General features: G+C 40.9%; 3 protein-coding genes across 5 annotated transcripts; all 3 read right to left on the bottom strand.

Annotated features, from left to right (window-relative positions):
* Window positions 1-354: 354 nt before the first annotated feature.
* On the bottom strand, window positions 355-9,086 carry rbp3 (retinol binding protein 3). Of its 2 annotated transcripts, XM_051418468.1 has the most exons (5): window positions 6,402-9,086; window positions 3,202-3,492; window positions 2,375-2,565; window positions 1,889-2,031; window positions 355-1,310 (listed from the first exon to the last, which is right to left on the bottom strand). In XM_051418468.1, the coding sequence occupies exons 1-5, from the start codon at window positions 9,084-9,086 to the stop codon at window positions 985-987; spliced, it is 3,636 nt and encodes a 1,211-aa protein (XP_051274428.1). In that variant the 3' UTR covers window positions 355-984. The 2 variants fall into 2 exon arrangements, with proteins under 2 accessions (XP_051274428.1, XP_051274427.1); XM_051418467.1 differs by lacking the exon at window positions 6,402-9,086 and having other exon boundaries at window positions 3,202-4,486.
* Window positions 9,087-12,868: 3,782 nt separating this feature from the next.
* Window positions 12,869-17,084, bottom strand: gdf2 (growth differentiation factor 2). Of its 2 annotated transcripts, XM_051418565.1 has the most exons (3): window positions 16,886-17,084; window positions 16,487-16,808; window positions 12,869-15,393 (listed from the first exon to the last, which is right to left on the bottom strand). In XM_051418565.1, the coding sequence occupies exons 1-3, from the start codon at window positions 16,976-16,978 to the stop codon at window positions 14,474-14,476; spliced, it is 1,335 nt and encodes a 444-aa protein (XP_051274525.1). In that variant the 5' UTR covers window positions 16,979-17,084; the 3' UTR covers window positions 12,869-14,473. The 2 variants fall into 2 exon arrangements, with proteins under 2 accessions (XP_051274525.1, XP_051274524.1); XM_051418564.1 differs by having other exon boundaries at window positions 16,487-17,082.
* A 2,217-nt stretch (window positions 17,085-19,301) lies between these two features.
* gdf10b (growth differentiation factor 10b) lies at window positions 19,302-24,631 on the bottom strand. The gene is made up of 3 exons (XM_051418446.1): window positions 23,998-24,631; window positions 21,691-22,604; window positions 19,302-21,340 (listed from the first exon to the last, which is right to left on the bottom strand). The coding sequence occupies exons 1-3, from the start codon at window positions 24,254-24,256 to the stop codon at window positions 21,149-21,151; spliced, it is 1,365 nt and encodes a 454-aa protein (XP_051274406.1). The 5' UTR covers window positions 24,257-24,631; the 3' UTR covers window positions 19,302-21,148.
* Window positions 24,632-26,583: the final 1,952 nt, after the last annotated feature.

Genomic DNA, 26,583 nt, shown 5'->3' with positions numbered 1-26,583 from the left:
GTGCTTGTGGTACAGTTAATTTTCAATCTTGATAAAAATCTTCTTTTGCTTGTCTTCTGATGATTCCTTTGGGTACCAAGACTTTGTCTGTTGTGGCCCAGATGTAGATATGGGTCCATATTGGTCCATTTTACTCCATTGTTGGTGAACTGATGCTCCAATTTAACAGAAATGTTTTGTTCTTTCCAGCTGTTGGCATTGTAACTGACAGTTTTATGTTATGACAAACTAATTAGGTAAAAAAGGAACTGTCTGTACTTCACTGTAGAATAGATACATGATAGATTCACAAAAGCACTTTTGTATTGTACTTCTTTGCCTCCTCTTTTTATGTAAAACATGACCAACACACACTTTTGTTTTGTATTTCAGTTGTCTTTTTTATTGTCTCACCACTGACATTGATACAACCCAAGTAGGCCCATATGGCATAATGGACATATATAATTTCCCAAACACAATGAGGACATCACATGATGGTTTTCTGATCAGAGTAACAAGTAGATTACTTCACAAAGGTCCCAATTTCAAATATCCAAGATAATACATGAATAGCACATAACTTTTGTTAAACATCTATATGTTTACTTAATTTGTTTCCTATTTTTTTTCATGTGACTTTTAATTTATTTTTGATTTTGATGTTTTGACAACTGATCTTTGACACCGACTTATTCATATCCAACTTCACAAGAGAATCAACTTCTCAGTGCCATTCATTTACAAAACCTTCAGCAGCCAGGGTAATATTCAACAGAAATAAAAACTAGAAGTAAATCCTTCTGTTGAAACTCTGCTCTACATTACAGACAGGCTTACAAGGCTTAGGTTTTGAGATGATGAATAACAGATTACACTTTGTACTTTGTACTTATTCTACATTCTTCACTTCTTAAACAAGTCTAGATTCTAAATCTCTAAACTATTTGGCTGCCAAAGCAAAAGTGACTGCTGTGACACCTCTGGCTTTGTTCAGGACGTGGTTTACTTCTGGCCTGCAAAGTGCTTGTTGAAGATGCCCTTGGCGGTGCCGAGGGCGGCCTCAGCTGAGACGGGTATGTGAGGTGTGATGCCAACTCCCTCCCAGGCTGGTCCAATTGCAGTGTCGGAGTGGACAGTGGGGATGCTGAGGAAGATGTCGGTCTCACCAACACGGAAAGTCTTGGGTGGGTGGGAGGCCCCAGCGGTGGTCTCTCCCACGATCATAGCACGGCCGAGCTTCTTCATGATGTAAACGAACTCCTCTGCGGCACCGGCAGTTGCTCCGCTGGTCAGGATGATCAGGCTCTTCTTGGAGCCATACCTTGTGCCTGAGGAAGAAGATAAGATGGAAGCAGAACAAGGTTAAAATGTGAGGTAGATGAGGTAGAGAGGTGATGGGTGCATAGTGTAAAGGGTCAATACAGAATTGAAAGAAGGAAGTGGCGAGGGTGAAGGGTGAGCAGAGAGACATTTAGTTGTCTCCCTTTAAAAGCATACAGAAAACAGCTTTTAGAAAATAAAGCTTTCTTGCTGACCAGAAAGCACAGACGCTTCTATGTTCATGTATTTTTGAACCTGCATGCATCAGATTTTTGGCCATTTGGGGCCAGTGGAAACACCCTAAAAACACAACACTTATCACCTTTTAAGATGATATGCAAACTTCTTAGCAAACTTTTTCTAATTTCACACATCCAGCAGATACAGGGCAATGTTAACATTCATCTGGAGTAGTCTTTCCAATATAGCTTTCCTTTCAACTCTGTTTTTAGTCTCCACCAACTCTTGAGGTAAATATCTGGCTCTTTAGCTGCTAAATGCTCCACCATGCTCACCAGCTAACTTCTAACTGGAATCTAGGGCATTATACACCATTTGTAAAATAAAATGATTTTTTTTATATTACCAGTGAGTTCAGGCAGGGTCAAGAGCTCTGAGGTGGTGCCAGACGGTCTGTCGTACAGCTTGTCCAGCACGATTTGCTTGTCGGCATCAAAGAAGTAAGAGCAGAAGCCTGAGATGGCTGTTGTTGGGCCACCAATGTTGTTCCTGCAAGAATAGTTGCAGAACATCATAGAAAGTCTAGATTAATGATGAAATTGAAAGATTATTTGTGAACTTTTCCCTTATGCTGCCATTGATAAAGGTTTTATCTGATCTGAGCTGGGGTACGATAAGACAAGATGTTTTTAAGTAATAAATTGATTGGCTTTTTCCTGCTAGATCAGTTAATCCTCTGGATCTGTTGGTACACCATATTTTAAAATGATGTACAGATAAACAACAAAAACATAAATACTTAGAAAACAATACTATACTAATGGTGACTAAATCCTCTATTTCTGCATTTTGAATAGAAGCTTTGACTTGCTCTGTGAGCAGGATTACCCACCTGAGGTCAATGATCAGAGCATCAGTGTTGACAACTTTGTTCCAGACGTGCTCAACAATAATCTGGGCAATGGCCTTGACTTCCTCAAAGTCTCCGAACATATCAAAGCGCAGGTAGCCAATGTTGTTCTCAAATATGTCAGTGTGGAAGGAGACTTTGATCAGCTCAATGTACATCTCCGGAGAATAATTCTGTGGGAGAGGAACATGCAAAACTCAGAATTTGTAATATAAGTGTGGCCAATGTATCACGAGTAAATAATAAAAAAAAGTTTATTGCTACATACTACAAATGTCAAATCTATAATATTGATATCTTATCTTCCATAGACTAAACATTTGTACCGAGTGCACTGCAAAATCCTATATTTTAATTTGATTCTAAAAATGTAAAAACACAACAGACAATTTGTTCATCCACCATCTACATCATCACATCACTAAATATAATACTGATATTATATTGGAATCTCAAACAAAAATAACTATTTTTGAACAACAACAAATGGTAAATGGACCTGTACTTGTATAGCGCCTTTCTAGTCTTCTGACCACTCAAAGCGCTTTTACACTACGTGCCACATTCACCTTTTCACACACATTCACTCAGTGATGGCAAAGTCCATCGAACAGAAACTAACTCATTCATACACATTTTAGTATCTTGCTCAAGGATACTTCGACATGTGGCATCAGGAGCCGGGGATCGAACCCACAACTTTCTGATTAAGGAAGGACCTGCTCTGCCTCTGAGCCACAGCCATAGATAGACAAGTGAAAGATACTTTCACTGCCAAAAACCAATAATTTCATGTACATGGGTCTTACCATAGGTGGCAGGGCTGGGGTGTTGCTGGTAGTCTTCAGGCTCTTGTCCCCAGACAGGGTCTTCAGGTCAGCAGACAGCTTTGCCTCCAAACTCTCCTTGGAGACAACAGTGCTGTACTCGCCATTTGTCAGGAGCCCCTTCAACTTGTCTGCAACATCAGCGCCAATATCTTCAAAGGCATAGTTGTCAGCAATCAGGGTCGCTGATCCCTCAATGATGGCTGGAACTTGGGCACGGAGGTTGACGATCTTGATGGCGGTAGCGAGGGCATCCTCTGCGTTAACCTCCACCTCAGGGGTCACACCTGTAACCTCCCAGGTAGAGCCTGTGATGGGATTGATGGACTTTGCAGTTGGCACAGTAACGTAGAAGTCAGTGTCGCCCACTTTGAATTTATCGACTTTCACAGAGCCCCCGGCGGTCTTCTCGCCCACGATGGTGGCTCTCTTCAGCTTCTGGAGGCAGTAGGCAACATCCTCTGCAATGCCCTTGGTGTTTTTGCTGGTGAGGATAATGAGGGGTTTGGTAGTGCCATATCTGTTGCCCAGCAGTGTGGACATAGAAAACAGCTTAGTGGTGGTGTTTGAGGGACGGTCATATATGCTGTCAATGTGAATCTGAGGCTCGGCTTCAGTGAAGTAAGACACAATGTAGGGGATCCCTGAGATGTCCCCGCTGCCAGTGTAGCGCAGGTCAAAAATAAGAGCTGAGGTTGGCACGATTTTATTCCAGACCAGGTCCAGGAGCAAAGGGCCAATCTTCTCAGCGACCTCCTCCCCAAGGATGTGATCAATCCTCAGGTAGCCAATGTTGCCCTCCAGGATGTCGAGCTTTATTGAGGTCTGGAGGACAGCAATGAGCTGCTCAGGGGGCAGGGGAGGCATCTTTGGGGGAACCACAGGGACGTAGTTTGGCTCAAAGGAGACCATCAAGCGTGGGTCACTGACTGTGGTCTGCATTCCACCACTGAGGACATTAGCCAGGGATTCACCGTCTGGGATGTTGAGAACGTCTGTGTTGCTGCTGGCCGCTTCAATTGCCTCCTTCATCCCCACCAGCTTCTCTGGTGAGCAGTAATTGTCCATGATGATTTTTGCCATATCTACGATGAGGCTAGGGGAAAAAGAGGCATGAATAAAGAAAACATTTCCCAAAACTAGCAGAGATGCTACCAAAAAGAGAGCCCTTGCCATTTTTGTCAGTTTAGTCAGAAAAAGAGTGAGAGAAGTGGAAGTTGTTGAGCCGAACCTCCTTCTACGAAGAGATTCTTTGTCAAATGGCACTGTTTTGGATGCAAGGTCTCTGTTAACACACACGTAAGAGGATTTGCCCCACAATAAACCTCTTATCGTATTATCCTGAGTACTTAGGTAAGGCAATAACAACCTTGCCAAGTAGGTGTAGTAACAAGGGGTTGTTGCCAAGGATGGTAGACTTAAATTTAGGTATTTTAAGCACCTATTTAAAGCTGCCTGTGTCAAATAAGGTAAGCTTTGTGACTGACAAATGGAAAGGGATTAAGGGTAATTCACTGTTCACTTATTAAGCTCCTTGGTGCCACTATTCACAAGTAGGAGTTATTGATTGGCTAAAGATGAAAATATAAGAGGAGGTTAAAAACTCATGATCACTATATCATTCAACACAACACTGTTGTGTGGCCTACTCAACAATTTCTTCATGGTCAAAGAAGAATTTGCCTGTTAATGTCTGGAAAGTAAATCAAAAATAAGTTTGAAGGGGTGCCTGGTTAGCTTAGTGGGTAGAGCTGGCGACCCATGTACCGAGGCTGAGTCCTTGCTGCAGCGGCCCAGGGTTTGAATCCGACCTGTGGCCTTTTGCTGCATGTCATCCCCTCTCTCTGTCCCCCTTTCCTGTCTATCTTCAGCTGTCTCTATCATAAAGGCAATAAAAGCCCCCCCAAAAAAATTAATAATTTTGAACCACTGAATTCTTTATTGTTTCATAAATGGTGCACACTTAATTGCAGCTGTTCAGTTGGTGGTGGTTGTCTCCTTTTTCAAGTGGTGTTGAAGTGAGATTCAGTTCAGGTTTGTTTGGTGCTTGCTCCCTCTGCTGGTAGTTTTGTAGTTAAGGAACAGAAAAATGAAACATCATTACGGCACACTGAACAAACACAGTGCAAAGAAAATAAGCAAACAGTCAAGACATTTAGCAAAGAAATTAATAATTAATAATTAAATACATCAACATACATTTACATAATGATCATATATTTTTTCTTGCATTAATATGGGACAACAATATTTACCTAGTTATATGAGGCATTTAAAATGTTATCACAGGAACTATCAGATAATATTAAAACAGAAGAGAAAAAGGCAACCTTATATGATATATAAATAAAAATATAGTGGGGAGGTATAATGTCATTATATAAATAAAAGAGTGCAATGTAATTTACTTCAAGAAATACTGACTTGGTGAATTATACTTATACATACTTTTGCTCATTGTTTACCTAAAATTATATCAACAGGTTATCATACATTACATCATCTTTAATGCCATAGTAGATTTGATTCTAACCAATAGCATACAGGTTCCCTTTTGTAATGAGATATATATTGAATCCATACACATAGCTGGCCTTTCTGAGATTTAAACAGATCGAATCATATCAAAAAGATTGTGGAGGGCCGACATTTGTATTATGTAAAATTTACAAGTATTATTATACTCCCACCACTGTATTTTTGTGAAAATGTCCCTGAAACCCTACACAGACTCTAAACCAAGACCAGAAAAATAGAATTCTTCTGGATTCTGGACACCTTTGTATTATAAGGTCACCTCCTCTGAAATTCAATTGTCAGAAAAGCTCTGCTATGAACTACTGCCTTAAATGAACGATTCATTATCAACAACACCGCACAATTATTAAATTTCATTACGTGATAAGACTGTTTTATATGCTGTAGTTGTGGCCAGTGGACCATATGACTGATTCATATGCGAAATTGACTATGAGGCGACACAAGCTACACATAAAAACAGGACTATGACATTGAAGTGGTGGCTAAACACAAGACAAATCAGCTAATAGTTTTCAAAGGAAATAACCTTAACCCTAACCCTAATACAACATGAGGAACTATTTTCCTTGCTCTCTCTTCAACAGCCTTGCAGCTATGATTCTCTGTGCCACAGGAAGAGCATCATTTGCCTGGGCAATAACGTGAGGCTCGACCCCTGAAACACTCCACACTTTCCCAGTGATTGCACTCAACACAACCTGGTTAGGGACAGAAGCATATAGGACACTGTCCCCAATCTGATAGGTTCCACTTGATAGAGAGCCTCCAGTCGTTGGTTCCCCAATGATTGTGGCCCTGTTCAGGTCTTTCATAGTACGGATGAACACTTCAGCTGCTGACCCTGTCATATGGCTGGTGAGGATGTAAACGCCCTTGGAGGACCCATACCTTTGACCCATGACCTGAGGCAAAGTCATGACCTCTGTCATAGTGGTTGTGGTGCGGTCGAAGACAGTGTAAAGATGCCGCAAAGGTTCAGCATCAAAAAAGTACGTGCACAAAAGGGGAATTGCTGTTGAATATCCACCGGTGTTGTACCTCATGTCAATTACAAGGGCATCTGTGTTTACTATCTTGCTCCACACTAATTTTATCAGCTGAGGTCCGGTGGCCTTTACTACCTCTACATCTGCCATCATGTCAAACCTCAGATAACCAACATTGCCTGGCAGAAGCTCAGTTTTAAACAAAGCGTCAATCATGTATCCCACTTCTTCAGCAGTAGGAATTTTTGGTACATCATGAAGTGACTCAGGCTCAACGTCGCAGTGAAAGACATGAAGGCGGTGATCCCCTGAAGTTTCTTGCAAGTCCGCCGTCAACTGAGATGCCAGAGATTCAAAATCAACCACTGGCCGGTACAATCCCTCAGCCCATTTGCTCAACAGTACCTTGCTGACATCTAGTGCAACTTCATGGATTGCATAATGTTTTTCTAACAGTTCCCCAGTTCTCTCTATGAGGGACCTGAGCCCTTTGTGAAAATCTGCAATCTTGTGAGAATGCTGCACAGCATCCTCGGCAAGCACAATGGCATCGGGAACCACACCACCTCCCAGCCAGCATTCACCATTGTTGTCTAAAAAGTTTATGAAAGGGACAGTCATGGCAATATTTGTTCCCTCTATTTGAAACGTCTTTGAGTGCATCAGGGTACCAGATGTAATTTCCCCGATGACGGTGCCACAATGTAGGGACTGTATCAAGTAAGCAAACTCTTCGCCGACACTTGCTGTGTAGTAGCTGGTCAACACGTAAACCCCTCGTTTGGAGCCATAGGATGGGCCTGTAATTTGAGTCAGAGAGTCATATTCTGTTGTTGTGTTCTGAAAACTGTCATATATTGTGAAAAAGTGATGCTCCTGGGAAACATCCTGCAGATAGGACAGTATCAGGGCTAGAGACGTAGAGGATCCACCAGTGTTATAGCGCAGATCAATAATCAGGTTATTAGTGTCTTTGAGGGGCTCCCATACCTTTTTAGCCATGAGCTCTTCTAGTTTATCCCCTGCAGAGAACTTGACAAACTTGTCAAAGCGGAGATAGCCAGTGTTGTGTGGGAGAATTTCCACTGTGAACATCGTATCAACCAGCTCTCTTAATAATTTCATATCATCTGGAACATTGTAAAGCTCAGGGTCCTCCTCTAATATGGCAGCATTGTCTTGCATATATTTGATGATCAGTCGTGGATCTTCAGACACAGTCTGGAGATCGTGGTTGAGTCTGACTGCTAGGTCCTCCTCAGATACGACAGAGAATAAGTCTGTAGATTGCAGATGTTGAAGAAGAGCTGGAACTCGGTCAGTGAAAGCATAGAATCGCCCGATTACGTCAGAGATACTTTGCACAACTTTTGGAATGGCACTCCTTACAGCCAGAAGGGACTTGGCTTTTGTGACAGCTTCCTTGGCAATGATGTTGACTGTTGGGGAAACACCACTCACCTCCCAGCTCTGACCTGTTATTGGGCTGACCGATCTTGCAACAGGAACTGTTATATAGAACGCCGACTGAGCGATCCTAATTTTTTGGACTTTAACTGACCCACCAGCAGACCTTTCCCCAACTATGATGGCCCTCTTTAGGTTTTTTAATGTATATGCCACTGCCTCAGCAGCCCCCACGGTATGCTTACTGGTCAAAATAATCACGTCTTTCTTCTTTCCATACTTTTCCCCTATTAATGACGGCATGGTCCATAGTTCCTTGGTTGTGTTTGAGGGCCTGTCATACACAGTGTCAATATGAATGAGAGCATCAGGGTCTGAGAAATAGGAGATTATAAACGGAACTCCAGACAATTCACCAGCTGTGCTATACCTCAGGTCAAAGATCAGTGAGGATGTTTGAGCAACTTTGTCCCAGATATTGTCCCTCAGCAGAGAGCCAAGCTTTGCCGCTGTCTCCTCCCCAATTATCCGATCTATCCGCAAATATCCAACGTTGTTGTCCAGGTTATCCAGCTTGACAGAGTTTCTCACCAGCCAGATCAGCTGGTCTACGGGGAGAGACGGCAGTATCTGTGGCATCACTGGGATGAAATTGGGTTCGTATGACACAGTCAACCGCGGATCGTTCAGTGCCCCTTGTACTCCGACTGTAAGCACAGCTGCCAGTGTCTTCCTGTCAGAAATCTGCAAGATTTCTCCGCTGTTGATGGCTTGTTGGATGGCCTCCTGCATCCCAACCAGGTTCTCTGGGAAGCAATAGTTTTCCAAAAGAATCTTGGCCATTTCTAATACCAGGGCAGGCTGGAATGACGAGTTTACAGATAGAGTACATAAGAGAAGAATCAATAGCAGTGGTGGTGTGTGTTGCGCCATCGCCAATGTCTTCATCATCACTGATGGAAAGAGAAGCACTCTGACTTCACTTTCACTGGCCTGTGATAGTTCATATGACCCTGTAAGAGGGGTTGGTTTTTGTAGGAGGGAACACTGTCATTGTCGTTTTTTTGGACAACAACATCAACATAAGAGGCTTTTGTCCTCAATAAACCTTTAATCGCATTATATGTGGTGCTTCAGCCAACAGACAATAACAAACAAAATGAAAAATGGTAAATGGGAGCATAGTTTCTTACCCTTTCCTACACCAACACAGTGCTTGTTTTGGTTCTTACTTTTAATTGATACTCGTGCAGTTGCTTGGTATTTGTCCATGGACTTGACACAATTTAACAGTTTCACTGTAGTCTTACTTGTGCTCGAATTACTGTCTGCATCATATGACAAGTTCATCATATGCTATCATATATCATTATACTGATACCACCTCAACATTTCTTTTAGACACAAAACTGTCTCGAGGGACAGGTCAAACACGTGTTTCGGTGGAGTGATATGAAAGCCCTGATCAGAAACTCTCACACTCCTTCTCCCTCACTCTCTCCCACTTGTCTGTTATGAAAGCTTATGGTGGCGTATTTCTGTGCGCTTGGTAGCTTTAGGGGTCATGTCTGGGTCGCTCCACTGGTGACATGATTACACAGTTTGTGGACACGTGGCAAAGCCTTCTTAAAACACATGCAGGATCAGAATTGGGTAAAAAAAAAAAAAAAAACACACTCTGGATACAGGAACAAAAGGTTGATTGGAAAGTCTTTATCTGGGTTGAATGCTGAAGTATTTACTCTCCCTTTTCCCCTGCTTTACTGTTGTTTCTTAAATGATATCTTTTCATTTGGTGGATGGTGTAACAAGGAAAGTGTCTACGTCTAAGTTTTAATCCTTTCATTTGATTCAAATTCTGTATGTGCTGTAAATGTTCGATCTTGTTGTTGATCTTGAACCTGAATGACTTCCGTACAGAATCCCGCAAGACCCTGATCCAGGCAATTATTGCAGCTCAGAATTATGCAGCCAGACATTATCTCCATCCAAATGCTAGACGGTGCTCAGCTAATCTTAGTGTCTTAACTATTAATACCACCTCATGCCTTACATAATACAATCCCCATTGCCAAATTCCCAGCATGCGAATTAAGACTTCTAATCACAGTCATACTTTGCCCTCCTGTATCAATATAATAACAGGCTACCACAATTTTGCATAGGCCTATTGAAGTTTGTGAACTGCTAACAGCAACCAAAAAAATGTAATGCAGAATTTAAGATGTACAAATAATCTCTACTCTCTATTATCTGCTGCTGTAGGCTGAAATAATCTCAGTGGATTATTTACATGTCAGTAGGCATAAACATGACCAGCTACACTTATCTTAGCTATTTCAGTAGTTAGCTAGGTAGCTAGTTAGCGAGCCCTTTTCAGTGTTGCCTTTAATGCTGTTCTAATAAATAAGGTTGTTATTTGTCAATTGTGTGTTTACAGTTTGTTGTTCTGCTCCCAAATGGACAAAGAACATTTTAATACTGCTATTGCAATCCAGACACTTTAAAAATTGGGGGAAGAACTTCTGAGGCAAAAGTCAACTGAAGCAATTATTGTATTGGCTTTTTTCCTTTTTATAATTGTGTGTCTCGTTATTGGTGCTATTTTGGGTTACCCAGGAAGGATGTTCAATTAACGTACATGAACTTGTACCCTCATTGGTCTTGTCACAGAGGTTTTCCGCTCTGATAAGGATGTGTCACTGACTGCAAATGTTTGCAGAGCTGACACTGTGCATTAAGATAAAAATATTTGACGAGAATTAGTTAGTTTTACTTTGATTTGTGCAGATGTAGTGTGTTCCCTTCATTTTATACAAGTGGCCTCTGAGAAGTCTATCTGTGATTCGAGTCTGTCCCCACAAACAACAGAATATGGGATGGTCCTGTTATGTGAGGAAATTTACAGACAAGCTGAATTTATGTAATTCTCAATTTGAGTCCCTTGATTGGTGGCGGCTAAGATATACATGCAGACAATATTTAGAAGTTTTCTCACACCTTACAGAAGCAGCCACTTTCAATATTCCACCAGCCATGAATTTGAGAATAATGTGTAAAATGGAGGTTGCGAATGGATCAAACATCTTATCATTATAAGTGCAGTTTACTATTTATCTCCATTGTTATTACAGTTTGGGTTCACAGTTACAATAGGATAGTCAAGAACTGTGAACAATACCTTGATTTTTTTAAGAACATTTTTAATAATTAAATTATATTCTGGAATGTATTGAATAGATTAAAACCTCAAAGTGCAATAAATGTTATTTGGCAGTGGACAAATGGAGGATAGCAGTCAAGGCAAAAAGAGTAAGTTTTATTAAAAGCCCTACACACCTACACAGGTGTTTTCACTTATTCTGGTTAATTAGGCTTCTGCTCCGGTTGAGGTGGGTGGATTTGTGCTGGGAATTATCTGAAGTTACCAAACTCCTTGAACCATGAATTAACAAGAGAGTGAGGTAAAAGTCAATCATGCACAAGCACACAGTCTGTACAGGAGGATACATTAGCCTAACTGAACCAACTTTAACAGAATATCATCTGCTATAAACTCATTATTGACGGTGTCACTGCTTAAGAGATACAAGGACTCACAGCTGTTTTCACTATCATATGACGAGCAGTAGGGTGCAACTATAACTTAGTGCAGGGATACAATAATCTGCTACTGGACTGATTTACTTGAGAAAACATCCCAAAAAACATAGCTCCATTTCAAATATCATCATATATGATACTATATATCATATATAAAATCATAAATTGCCTATTAATGTCTATGGTTTTCAAAAAAGTTTTCTTAATTTTCTCAAAAATGCATTTTAATGTGGTAGTAAAAACAGAGAGATATTTTCTATTGCTTTTGGTTTCTGCACTAGTGTCCATCTCTACAAGGTGACAGTTTACTGATTTGATTTCAGGCGTACCCCGCCCCTCCCTTGCTGCCTGCTGTAATCCTGTCATTCTGCAAAGGATGATGATCCTTTCAGAAATGATTGTTTTCCCCTGGCTGCATCCTGGAGCTTCAACACCTCACATCAAAGTAACAAAAAGAAAGGTGTAAATAATACAATTAATAGTGTTGTTAATGTTGTGCTATTAGCGACATCTGTGCTTTCACAGCTGCACTCATTCTGATACCCAATTCAGTTAGGGCTGGCCTTATATAGACAAATATTCACATATAAACAGACACACATTCACACCTATGGACAAAAGGAAGCCAACTTTTCCCTGTGGATAAATAAAGTTCTACCTTATTTTGTCCCTCCAATATAATACATGTAGGAATAAAAGAGAAGAGAATGTTGAGAACAAAGTACAAATTCATCCAACTGGTATTATAGAAATATTCACAGTTTTCACTTTATCTTTTTATATCACAAACGTTTCTCATTATTTCACAAAATCAACATGTCATGCCATGTCAAAATTGCCAGTGGAATGTATAAGAACCTGCTTGCTGAATGATGAAAAGTCAGCAATCAGTATAGTTCTGTAGATTTTTAAATAGAACTTAGAGGAATAATACTATTTAGTTGTTTGAAGCTGCAGATACAAGGTGTTAAGTGTTTTATTGGTTGAGTTTTATGCCTCCTGGTATACTACAGTCATCCCTGGAGATCAGAGAAGTAAAGGAATTGGCCAGAAAAAGACATTAAGTCAAGTTACTAAATGCTATAAATGCAGAATGAGCTCAGTAAACAAGATTAGTAACTACAATTTTATTTTGTGACAAGATTTTTATTCATTTCAGGATAGGAAAGGCCTCGGAAACAAAATGCTGCCATCTAAAGACATACAGTAGGAAAAAACTCTCCACCGGAAGCTGGACAATTTGCTGGAGTTCATTACAGCGGCCGTGCATGGCAACACTTCAGAAACAGTTTCTCTTGTAGTGGATGCAACATCAGCAATGTAGCATGCATGTATAAACTGACCATTCTGTACAAGTACAAGTCTGTATGGCAGTAGATTACAGACTACTACTAATATATTAATATAAACAAACATACAGTTACAATGGTAATGTACAGATTTACATTAAAATTAGTACAGGATTAATAGATGAACAGCTGTGATTAAATGCCACCCTATTAATGCCAACAGGTCAATTTATTGGTTTTACAAACACATTATGGAAGCCCAGAGGATTAATACTTTTTCTTTTCATCCGTTGAAACAGGTGCTAACTCATGTGTATACATATAATAATATATGTATAATTTACCCATGCTGTGTTTAGAGTGCATAGTGAAATTAAAACTCCACTGGAGGACTTGAAATGGATCTTCAGAATTTATTTTCTCACTTCGTTCTCAGGGCTTCCGTACATTACAAATGGATCCGCTTTAGCAATATTTTTTTAATCTTTCACAATTTTTTTTTATTTTGTAGACGTAGTAGTAATTAAAGATGGACTTTTTACATTTGCATTTTACTTTTTAATTTTACTTTACTTTTTACATACTTATGTTCTGTTTTACATTATTTACTACATACAAAATACAATTTTATTAGTTCTGTTTAAACACATTAGACCAAGGCAGCGTAAGGGCTTTTTATGTACATATAACCAGTATTAAATACACAATGTAAAGTTGTTTGTTTCCTTTGGTTTTCTGCTTGGTAGTTTCGACATGTGAAATGCTACAAAGCATAATTTGATAATTATTATTATGCTGCATCCCAGACATATCGCTATTTTTGAGTTTTCAAACTTTTGTTTGCAATACATTTCAAGGAATAGAATAAACTGTAAATTCAACATGGCATTGGGCTATTTCAAGGCTACAGTCTAAAAACTATACACACAATATATTTAATTAACCTTTATTATATTTTTAGCCATGCTTGCGGCAGGGCTGTAGGGGTGGCAATGTCGGTCTGTTGACAGGTCAGTCCACCGCTTTGGTCCACACTGAACTGAACAACTAGCAGGATGAGTTGCCCTGAAGTTTTGCGTGAATATAATGGCCCCCAGAGGATGAATTCTTCAGATCTTTCTTTTGGTCCAATACTTTCGGTAAGACCTGCAAAAGTAATCTGTATTTTGTGTTGAGTGCTGAACTGCAAAACATCACCATTTAGGTAAAATATCACTGATGTAACATAAGCTGTTGCATGGAATATTTAGGATTTTTAAATTTTCTTCAAATAGGTAGTAGGGGCATCCCTCTTTCTTCTTAGACTGGGCTATTTTACCTCTCCTGGATCAATGGAGTGCATGAACATCGGACTGACTCGAATAAAATGCAGCATTAGAACCATAAGAATCACCTGTGCTACCATCAGAGCAAACCAAATCTCTCTGACTACCTGCAGCCACACTCCGCCACCTTCATCTCTTCATAAAGGTATCTTATAGTAAGGCGTCCGTTCTCTTGATACATAACAGTGATGGGGTCCAGTTTGATGGGGACGCAGCACGCCATGTTGGCCTTCTTGGGGTCCCTGATGTTGATCAGTGTCTGGATGAGGGCGTGTTTTGACGGGGTGGACTCATCTGTCAGTGGGTGGTAACACAGGCCTCGACATTCAAAGGCGTCATATTCTGGAGGCGCCACAATCCAGCTGTCCCAGCCAATGTCTTTAAAGTTGACCTTGAGAGAGGTTCGTCGGCAGTATTCCCTCTCGGCCTTCCTCTTCTGCCTCCGTGGATGCTGAGCCTCTGGGATCTCGTTTGGAAGTTGATCTCCTCTGTTCCAATCGGCACCCGAGTGTAAGATGGTTTCTTCTTCGTGGAGGATCATCTCTCTTAATTCCTTTTTGGTCTCCCTCCTCCTGCTACCCAGGTCATCTGAGAAGACTATTAAAGCCGCTGAAATATTATCCCCAACAGACACGCTGAGACTTAAACAGCCTTCTCCTTCTTCTCCACCCTTAGAAGCCCCGCAGTCCTTCCTATCCACTACTACATCAAAAACAGTTGCTCCATGACCCGACCTGATCCAGCTTTGAATAGCTGTGGTCACATCAAACCTCTCCCATGTGCTCTGTGAGCCTGTCACCTCTTTGCCAACCAGTAGCTGGGTCGTGGGTGTGAAATCGTCGTAATCCACTTCATAGACTTTGACGGTGGCCCTGAAATTGTGGAAGGTGACCCCTGACCTGGGACGTGGGAGGAAGAAGAGCTGTAGTTCAGCAGTAGTAATCTTTTCATGGCTGGGGATGCTGACGTTGAACTGCAGCCTGTACTTCGTCTTTGTGCCATTTGTCACAGAGAAAGTGATATCTGTCGGAGAGATACGAAGAGGTCAGTGGCAGCTGATATTTGCACATCTGACAAGGGGTCAAACCGAGATTTTTCTGTATAGAAAGAAATCTGTATATGTATCGGTGTTTGCTTTGACTTGTACTTATTTGATCGAAGTGTTAGCTAGCAAGCTAGCAAGATAGGCTAACTAGCTTTTACTTTCCACGTGGAAGCTAGATAGCCTAGGTTGCTAGCTTCTACTTTCTGAGTGAAATGAACTTAACTGCACTGAATTTGTTAATAGTTGATAACCAATGTTATGTTGCCTGTTGAAAAAAGTAAAAAACATATGGATCACAAAAATTGACAGTCAGCAACTCTGGATCACGGCTCAAAATACCCATGGCCAGACACTTGAAACCAATACACTATATCCAAAAATGGTTTAACTCCAAAAATGGAATACAATGCACAATAGCTGCTGTATCATTTAAGTGTCTTTGAATGAGTGAAATTTCAGTTCAACATTAAAAAAGTGGGGGTGAATCATTATTTAATACATTGTATCCGGCTATTTCTAGGAAAGATACAGGCATTACAGTCTTTGGGAGGCTATCATGGGGTAATACATCACAGTATTGAGGCCCCCTGAAGGGCTCACAAGATAAATCTGAGTGTCTGTGACATAATTACAAAAAAGAGAGGAACCAGAAAAAGCATATTTCTGTTTCATAAAATTATTAGGTTTTTTTAGACTTTCCTTTGAATTTACAAATTACAGGACGTTTTATTTTTTTATTTTTAGGCACCCAAAAATAAACTAAGAATAAGATCACTTTTGATCACATAATGAGGGATCACAAGTAGACAATGAAGGGGCCACAGGCCTAAAAGTGTGGGAACCATGGGTTTAGAGCTTTATGTAATGTAAAATTCACATAAAAAACCCTAACTGAACAAAAAAGTGCCAAGAAGATGCTTTCTGTTGCTGTGAGTGGGGCAAAGCCTCTATTACATCATATATGGATACAATTGAACAGCTCAAGACAACCTAAACTATACATAAAGCAGTTGTGGTTAACATTTATCTTTATTAACAGGTGGTAGTCAGTGTTACGCTCTGTTCATGTACCTTGGACAGTGAAGCTTCGTATGACATCAGACTGAGGGATTGTCAAGCTGTCCGAGGCGTACTTGTCGTAAAGCTCCATCATAAACTGAGGAGGGTAGATCTTACTGTGCTCCTGAGGAACATCAGACAGGTTGAGTTTCTTAAGAAAGCCCTCCTTCATGGTTCCCAGGAGGTTTTCCATCCTGGAGTCGGTGTCTTCCTCCTCCAGAAGGTCCTCCTCTGACAGCTGAGAGTAGAGTCCTTCAAGGTCCTCGCTCTGGATGTCATTAGTGAGAGGTTTACAGGTGCAGGAGCCTATAGAAACCACTAGACTTAAACAAACCTGGAACAGGAATGATCTGGAGCTCTGCATGTTGAAATTAGATTCCTTCTAAGCCACTGATCTTTCACGAAGTTTACCTTCTTCCCGGCTTGAAAACAGACTTTGCGATGGCAAGGTTTGAAAATGGAGATCCCCAATGCAAGGACCACAGTCCTGATGTCCGCTCCCATGCTCCCAGAGTAAACAGGGGGACTTGGTGTCAACCAAAATAGTAGCTTGTTATCACTGCCATTGATGCCTTCTTTTAAGCTTTGTTATCATTAGAGGGCTGGCTGCTAATGAAGACACTGTAAACACTTGACAGAGATAATGAGGGAGGCACTGGAAACTGTGAGGTTACTGACAAGCAGACATCTCCATAGAATGCCTTTTTTTTTTTTTTTTTGTTGAACTAAGCCGAGGTGACCAAACACTGTTGACCACTGTTGTACAGATTTTAAAAACCCAGGATTTGTGTGGTCTATAAATAAAATTGACTTGACCTGGAGATGAATTGAAAACGGATTACTTATATTTCTGAATTTACAGAATTTTACAATAACAAAATTATTTAACAAATTAATGAATACTATTATTACTATATTGAGACCAGACAAAAATCTTGGTGAAATATCAAACCAGGTTAGTTACATGGGAATTCACAGTGCAGGAACTTTCTAGTATTGGAGGAGCAGCGCACTGCCAATCTTCTGTCTGTAGTGGATGCCCTGCTCTACCTCCTGAGCCACAGCTGAACTCTTCTGTATTTTGAATCTGTGCTAGCAGCTAGCCAGTTGTAGCTTAATATAGAAGAAATGTTAAGCAATATGACTAAATAAATACAGCAAGTTTTGCTGACTGGTATCGTAATTGTTGTTTATTGTCCCAAATGATGGATATTTAGACTTTATAGCTGATGTTCCTCCAAGAATGTGTCTCTTCTCTCTGCTGGTGAAGATGTGTATAATTCAGGGAACTCAGATATCAAACTGAAAAAGTTGATCCATAATAGACTCTGAATGCAGCTGTTTGCGTTCACTAGAGCAGCTGCGTCTTCCCTCTCCTTTTCAGTAACTATTGAAAACTATTCATTATTAGATTATATGACAGTCGAAAGAATTTGTTGTGTTCCCACATACTGTAGGTATTTTTCAAAATAAAAAGGGAACAAAGATATACTTCTGATGGGAAACACATCACGATTGTGTAAAGTTCTGTATTTTTTTCTCCACTGCACTTCCCAGAAACCACCCTGTCGGTCAAGCACTGTGAGTGACTCTCACATGTTTTTCCTTTGATTTTCTGTAGAACTTTATCTAGGGGGATCTCTTTTAATGTTCTTGTTCATCCATGGCAGCTATCACTAATTCCCTAATTCTTTATTCCAAGAAAACATGACTTCACTTCCTTTGCACTTTTTAAAGAACAACCAGACGCAGAATGTTAGGAGCAATGCAAGGTAAAATGTTCATAAACATATATAGGGGGAATCTATAAAATCTGATAGCATGAGAGCTTATTTCACACCACTGGCGAATGGAACAAAGGACATGATGGTGGTGGCTTTCACCACTACATCCTGCATATGCTAGATGGATGATGGGATTTGCCCCTTGTTCCCGTGGGGGGGTTTGAGCCCCAACCACAAGCCAATGTGTCTGGGGACGTTGGCCTGAGTCCGGACTATCTTGGAATTTCTGTCTTTCACCCATGCAGTCACTCAGTACTTGGTTCACGCCGGGTTTCATAAAAATGTTTTTGTTGTGGCCCTTTCAGGCTTTTAAGAATTCCTCTCTATGGAGTCAATCAGGGATGAAAGGCGACGACAAAATCTACTGGCATGGATACAGCAAATAATGTAGGCACACAGGAGAGAAACAAACACAGCAGGGAAAACTGGACTGAGAAAGATCTGTGGTCATATTACTGGGTCGAAAAATATGCAGTAAAAACCTATCAAATTATATTAGAGTTTGACCAATAGCCTTTTTTTTATGCCTGACATAAATATTGTACGAAGGAGTGCGATGTTTAATTTCAATAATCAACGCAAGCTTTTATGTTTTCAAGTTAAGAATTGCGAAAGTATCCAAGGGTCAAAAGGGCTTTGAAACTTTATGTAACATTTAAACTCTCCAATTAACTGTTTTATTATTAGCAGCTCTTTAAAGCAGGGTAAAAAATGCTGCCTTCTTGGGGGCAGAGGAACAAACTCAACATTGACTGGTGGTACACAGTTGCCTATTAAGTCATCAAGCAGACATGGAGCAACATTAGCATTCATTGGAAGTTGTGTTTCTTTCAGCATGATACAAATAAGTCCAAAATTCTCTCTCCTTTGAGCTCTGTTTTGGGTCTCCACCAACTTCTGAAGAAAATATGTGGCTTTTAAGCTGCTAAATGCCCCTCTGTGTTCACCAGCTAGTTGCGAACTTTGTCTCTCGGATTGGTTCTGTGTAAAACGGGTTTATCATGGTTTATTTAATGAAGAGATCTGCTTCGGGAGGACACTGATGAGAGCAGTGAAAGTTAATTTAATAAAATCAAATCTCACTACAGGTTTTCCAGACTTCTTAATTGTAGCTTTGTTCAGAGAGGAAAGGAACATTATCATGATACTCAACACATTTGACCTGTTATATTCAAGATTAACATTATACATAAGTAAACCAAGATAACAGCTTAACTTTAAATTCAATTCAAGGGGTGAGAACCAGAGGGACATAACTAAGCTCTTGATGCTCTTTCTACTGGCAAAAGAGTACATGTGAATTCTAAACCATGTTTTTTGTTCATTAAAAGTCAAAATATTGTATATTAAATATATTGTCATCCACACATTTCTGAAGTTTTAATATTAAAGATTAAAACTCTGGACATTTGACCAACTTTACTGTTGGTCAAATGTAATTTACGCCCCTTTGGCTCTCATCTATCTAATGTATATGTACGTATCGACATACAGTAAGTTATGGTAAGGTATATGTCCAGGTACTGTATATGCTGTATATACCTTTTATAAAACCTAAGCAAATCAGCAAGTATCTTTGACTATATGTACAATTCAGTTTATTTCCTTACCAGGCGTACAGTATGTCTATGATTTGTGAAAGCACACATCACATAACTATTCAAATACACTTTTAGTCATAGCCTACACTTATACAGTTGGATACATTTATCCTTCTTACTTACTACGCAAATATACTATTATTACTTACTGTACATGTCATCTTTGATAAAACAGTATTTATGTATTAAAGGGAACTACTGAATAGCCACAGGAAGCACTAGAACTTTCTCCTTCAAAATGTTTTAGTCCCTTAAACGTTCCTGAAATGCACAGCAGGTGGCAGCAATGCACTATTTTTCCTCTGTAGCAGAAACAAGACACACAATGCTTGTAGTACATTCACTCTCAATGTGTGTCATTATATACAAGATCTAAACAACTGACTATTGAAATATAGTTTAAAGAAGTATAGTTCAAACAAGATATTACCTCTCATGCATGAATAACATCTTTTGCCAATATATGGGAGGTGTTCAATGACAATGATGTGCCACCCCGTGTGACACATCACTTAAGAATAAGTACTTTAGGATTTAGTTTGCATTAATAACTACAGTATTTACATGATATAGGTGGATTAAGTTGGTAAGATTCAAATGTGCTGCCATGCAGCCTCTGTGTCCCTCAGACCCTCCTGAGTCTGTGAGTCAGTGTACGGTTCATCAGTTCGTCCAAAATGCAGTTCCTACAAACAGGGGCAGGCAGTAGAGGATACTGATGTCCGAAGGTTTCAGAAACCCAGCTTAGTGAAGTTGGAACCAATTCCACAACCAGGTCTGAGACCAGAGAAAGTCATGTCTTATCTTGCCTAATATTAGACAGGCAAAATCACTTTATAAAAGTGAAAATTTGCTGAAAAAGGACTGAAAAAGCTTATGAAGGATCAACAGAGATGAAGGTCCACCTGCAGGAGCTTCATACTTAACTTCAACATCCAGTTAGTCAATACATACAATATAGGATCATTACATACACAGGTTTGTATTAAGTGCACTTCTCAAAACTGCTTTTGGATGAAAAATAAATGCAGTGTGGAGAAAAACACATATATGAAAATTGTTAGACAACGAGTCAACATCCGATCGTCACCAGTCCAAGATTCAGAAGAGAGTTCTCAATTGAGACTCAAGAACTAGAGCCCTATTAGTTCATCCTCATCTGTCCTCATCACTACTGTCCTCTTCGATGTGGAAATGCTCTCTTGATATATGCTGAGTCTACACGTACGTCCTCCTGGCAATCTTTCATCTTGAGTGATCGCACCTTGATTGATCCGGTGGCTCCGGCCCTATCGACAGGCGCAGGTATCCACGGACATGCCGGGGTAAACCTTTAGCACTATATTCCTGTGTGGGTCGAGGAAAAGAACGCTGAGGGGACTCATTTTCTCTGGAACGCAGCACGGTTCAGGGACACCGGGGACGATTCCCACAGCTCTAACGATGCTCTGGATGGTGGCGTGATTGGAAGGACGCACCACCTAAGGAAATAAGTTAAATGGATTAGTGCTAATACAACAAAGTTATTACCGTGAAAATATATTTTTAAAAAATGCCAACTGATGCCTGAAAAAATTTGCAAAGTGACTGAAATATTTTTGTTGCATGCTTTTGAAATTCCAGTTTTCATCACATTTGCCTTTTCCTATAAGAACACTTTTCATGTGCATACGTTTTCAGTGTATGTGTGTGTGATTGAATCCGTGCAACATGCAACTGTATCTTCAGAAGTTTCAGTTCATATAACTCCTGATGTGGGACACTGAATGACATCCGTGCTGCAGGAGCAGGGTCTGTGTGTGTGATCAGCTTAAAGGTCTCTCTGACTCACTTTAGGGATGGGGAATCCACAGGTCCCGGCGCAGTAGTAGGCATCAAACGACTTTGGAGCCAAAACCCACTCGCTCCAACCAATGTCAGCAAAGTCCACCCGGAGGTAGCGCCTGGAGCAAACCCTGGGCTCAGTCCACTGTCTCCTCCTGGCCTTTTTCATTGTCCTCTCATCGAAGCTCAGCACCTGGGGCTTACTCAGGCCCTCGTTGCTCTCCTGACCCTGCTTCCTTCCTGGTTTCACTGATGCTTTGGCTTTTGCAGGGAAATACGTGTTCTGCCACAGTTCGTGGTTCTTCAAGGTGTTGTACTGGACCTCGGGAATATCGTTGGTTTGGATCTGGAGGTGAAGCTCCCTCCGGATCCTCGAGGCTGAGGCTGCAGCTGAGGGGGACGCATCCTCCCCTACAGGGAACGACCCGTATCGCTGGAGTGACATGGCCACGCTGTTAGGCTCATCTATAGCTCGATCATCTGCGTATACCAAGATATAGGGCAGGTTGGCTGGAGAGAGGCGCTCTTGGCCATGAGGACTCCTCTGCTGCACCCGAGCCGCCCCGAACCCCATATCAAACTCCACTGTGACCACAAGCTCTTTGACATCCCTGGCGTGCTTCACCACCGCCGTAACATCCCTTGTTTGCCAAGAGCCTTTCTTGAAAGGAGCCAGAGTTATGTTTCCCAGCGGTGTTGCAAAAGCTGAGTTTGGGGGCGATCCATGGAAGAGGAGCTGCGGGGAGGGAGGATAGGGATGCTGGAAGCCACCGGATGGGTGGCGAGGCCTTCGGAAACGCCACGGTCGCTGGTTGTGGCGGGGCCGCTTGTAGAGGAAATGAAAAGAGGCGAAGAGGATGAGCTCTGATTCTTGGATGGAGGACAGGTTGAACTGGAAGACGTCTTTGCCGTGCAGGACTCCTGGGGAATTAGAAATTAGAAGAAGAATGAGACGATTGACTAAAAAAACAAGTTCATGTTCAGAAACTTCAGAGAAAATTAAGAAAAAAACCTTGTTTAATCCTGTCTTCCATGCTTTTTCTAATGTATCTATTGGCTTTAAAAAGGGGGGGGGATTTATAAACAGTGATGTGCTTGCTGGTTCAACCAAACAGATGTTTTGTTGAAAGCGATCGGGTTGCTTTCTTGAACTTTTTCCCCTCTCTCCTTTTTCCTCCTAAATCATCCCATTCTGGCATGTTTGACTTACATAAATAACAGCATCCAGTAGATCTTGTGCAAAATGTTGCTCAACACATCTGACTGACACAAGCAGCAGCATGGAATATATTAAGCCTAAGTATCTGCCTCACGCATGACCAGCACCCTCATTCTATATCGCTATACTCTTGAAGTTCAACCTTGTCTCCCACACTTCCACCACAGCCTGAGAGACAAACACTGGATCAGTCCAGTAGGTCTGTCGCAGGCATGTGGAAATGCTTATAGCAGAAAGAGCTCCTCTGAGGCTTTTCGCCGTGCAGCCGCTGTCTGAGTGTGATAATAGGCTCTTGTCTAACACCTCGGCTGTTGCAGCTACCGGGCAACAAACAGTGCTCGAGAATTTAAGTCCCCCAGTTCAACTAAATCTTAGCACCGACGGAGCATAGAGGTGAAGATGTTTAGCCCAAAGGGCGCGAGAGCTGCTGTGTGACTGATAAAACACCTGCGTTTAGGATGTTTAGGATGTCACAAATCTTTTCAGGGTATTGTTTTGTGCACAAGATTGGACAAGTTTAATGTGAACTTTCTGCCATTCTCTTTGTGTGTGTAATAGATTTAGTCTGTAATGAAATGAGCAACAATAAGTAAAATAAAGTGGAGAAACAAAAATGAGATTAAGAACATGTTAGATGACATAAATAAAGTTTCATTCGACGATAAGTAACATAAAACAGTTATAAGTTGTGTTTAAAATGATTTTATAGAGTAAATAAGAATAGGCTATTGTGCTGATTCACTGATTTTTAATTTGCTTTAGAAAAGAAACATTTTGTCTGTTTTCAAGAAGCTGTGATATATTGAAATGAGTTCAGTTATTACTGACACCAAAGCATGCTTCACAAAAATACAAAATCACCTCCTTTATAAGTAAAAGTAAAAATACTTAGACTTATTAACAAAATGCTCACTAAATGTTCATTAGTCAATAGAAATACCAGTAACATAAAGACACCTGAGGGATTCTTAATAAAGCAGATGTAAACAGTGTGTAGAGATATTATGAAAGCTTCCACTCAGCACCAGCAGTAAGTATTATTTCATTCTGACCGGATCAACCGTTCTCTCCTGTACAGTAACGTTGTTCACTCACTCGGGACAGCTTTAAAACTTCTCACGGTGTTTCCGTCCCTCTGGCTCTGCGGCTCTTTACTGTACTTCTCGTACACTTTGAACATGTTGATGGAAACCATGTCCCGGTTTGCGCTTTCGTGCGCAAAGACGCGCTCCTCCACAGCCGGCGGGACATCGGCACCTTGACGCACGGCTTCACCGAGATCCTCAGAGAGGAGTTTGCTCCAGCTCGACTCCAGAATCAGTAATAAAGGCAGAGTGTGAAAAATCCATGCCATGGTTGAAGTTCTAGGAAATGATTAAAAATAAACGTGGAGAAACTTTGATCAGAAGAGTTGGCTCTCTGTTCGTCGCTGGTTGATGCCCACCCAGACTTCAAGCCGGTATCCAGGTAATCCGTGTCAGACCCGCACTCCACGGTTCACGGTCCACAGCTGTTTCTACAATGGGAGGAGACCGGGGGAGGACGCATGCATGAGGCTCTGCTGCTGGATGTGATATGGTGACGCCTGGAAGCGCACAGCCAACGAGAGACATGCACCCTTTTAGGTGAACTGCATACGAGTTTTGATTCAAGTTAACAACAGAATAGCTTTCCATTACAATATATTAAACCTATACTGGAAATATACAACATCAACCCACTCCATCACAGAGAGAGAGAGGGGAAGCAGTGTGAACTAGTCAGGTGTGGCTATTCAAGGTCTTACACAAAGACCCATTGAGGTTTTAAAGCTGGAACCTTTAACATAAATAACAATAAATATCTGTGGTGACATTTGGTGTCCTAAGCATTCGGAAACTGGCTTTTCAAAGATAATGTTTTAAGCCAAATTTGCTGTGGTTGGGGAGAGAGTGGTTGTCAGGGGTGGGGAGAAGTATGCAGATTCTTTACTTACAGCAAGTACAACTACCACAGTGGAATAAAGTCCTGCACTAAAAACGTAAATACTTAAGTGTATTAAAAAACGCATAATACAGAAAAATGTCCCTAGTGGCTGTCATATCGTTGGATTAATAATTCTGATGCATTAATGTGTGAGTAGCAATTTTACTATGGTTGTTTCTCAAGGTGGAGCTAATTCTATTTATCACTGGGTCTCATGGTATGCAACGTTATGGATCTGGATACAAATCTGTATATCGTATTGTATCGTATTTAAAAATTGTGTTTAAAAATAAGACAAATACTTTGACAAATACAAATGTATCACCACCTTGGAAAGTAATAATATTTGTGCATTTTACTGGACAAGTAAAATCCGACCTCAGCATGGCTAAATAAAAAGTTAAAAAAGTGTGGTAAAAAAAAAAAAAAAAGCTGGCACATAAAACCACTACAGATTAAACAGTGTGTGGGGACTTAACTAAAGATGGTTATCTCAGCCTCAGGATATCTGATAGCTCATCAACATGAGTGACAAGCAACAGCAGAAGAAGAACAACCTAACTGATTTTTAGGGACTCCTCTGCTCACTGGGTTTCTGATGCAGCACAATAGTTTCCCTGTGAGAGAGATGGCGGCAGGCTAGAGACACCACGGGTCAGACATCTATTAAAATACCTCCTACTGGTATTGAGGCGCATCACAAGGGGTTCTTTGACACCACCATGTCTTACATCAGAGATAAAGGACTCTGCTGGGACTGGGGTCCCCTTCAGTAAAACACTGGTGTGTTTAAAGGTCGTGCTTCAGCGAGAGAGCCAGATAGCATCTGTCTCCACCCAGGGAGCTATCAAACTCTGTTATCACTCAGCGTGGGGTTGTCTAATTGGTTCTAATGGGGTTAGAAAAACTAATGTTGCTCTTGTGAGTTTTCTTTGATGGTGTTTTTTATGTGCAGTCTCAAAATAAACTGACGTTGAATTGAGGAAAGATGAGTTCTGTTACATTGAACTTTTTTCCCTAGTAAAAACAACAGAATTAGATCCAACACTCCAAAACAATCAGTGCTTCTTTTTTCCCGACAAGCAGCATCTTGTGGTCAAGCGTATAATGACTCTTCCTTCTCAGAAGCAAAGGTAACAGTAGCCAAGGCTTGATTTCCAACCAGGCCCTTGGGATCGGAGGCCCCGAGAGTAGTTCGACGTGGTTATAGTGCCACAGAACCTCTTAAGAAGGAGGTCAGGGAAGATGGTTGGGGGAACAAAGGGCATGGCTTTGATACTGGAGACCACAGTTCACATCAATCTGCTACCAACAATTAAATTCTTTTAACCATGACTGTAATCTCTTCCTAACCTCAACCTAGTTTTAGTTGCCTGAACTAAACCAAACCTGGTGGCAGGTCAGAAAATACTAATATGGGTCATTTTGGATGGCAGTGACAAACTACCTATTTTGTTGCTCAGGTATGAGGACTTCAAGCTCTATATTTGTACAGTCTACACTTCGCATTGAGAACTACATTTTATATTCTTATTTTGTTTGTGATTGAATTGATTGCTGACAGAGACAAAACCTGCCTTTTATCCTTGATATCTGAAGACTATCAGACTCTTTTGTGCCACCTTTCCTTGCTTAAATAAGTTAGCCTAAAGGCCCCAGCTCCATATCGACTCCTCTGGATAAGCAGCTGTAGCCACTGAGCCAAAACTGCTTCAC

Source organism: Dicentrarchus labrax, unplaced genomic scaffold, assembly GCF_905237075.1.
Source record: "Dicentrarchus labrax unplaced genomic scaffold, dlabrax2021, whole genome shotgun sequence".
NCBI classification, from domain to species: domain Eukaryota; kingdom Metazoa; phylum Chordata; class Actinopteri; family Moronidae; genus Dicentrarchus; species Dicentrarchus labrax.
The sequence above is the reverse complement of the archived record's forward strand: the minus strand, read 5'-3'. Positions and strand labels throughout refer to the sequence as shown.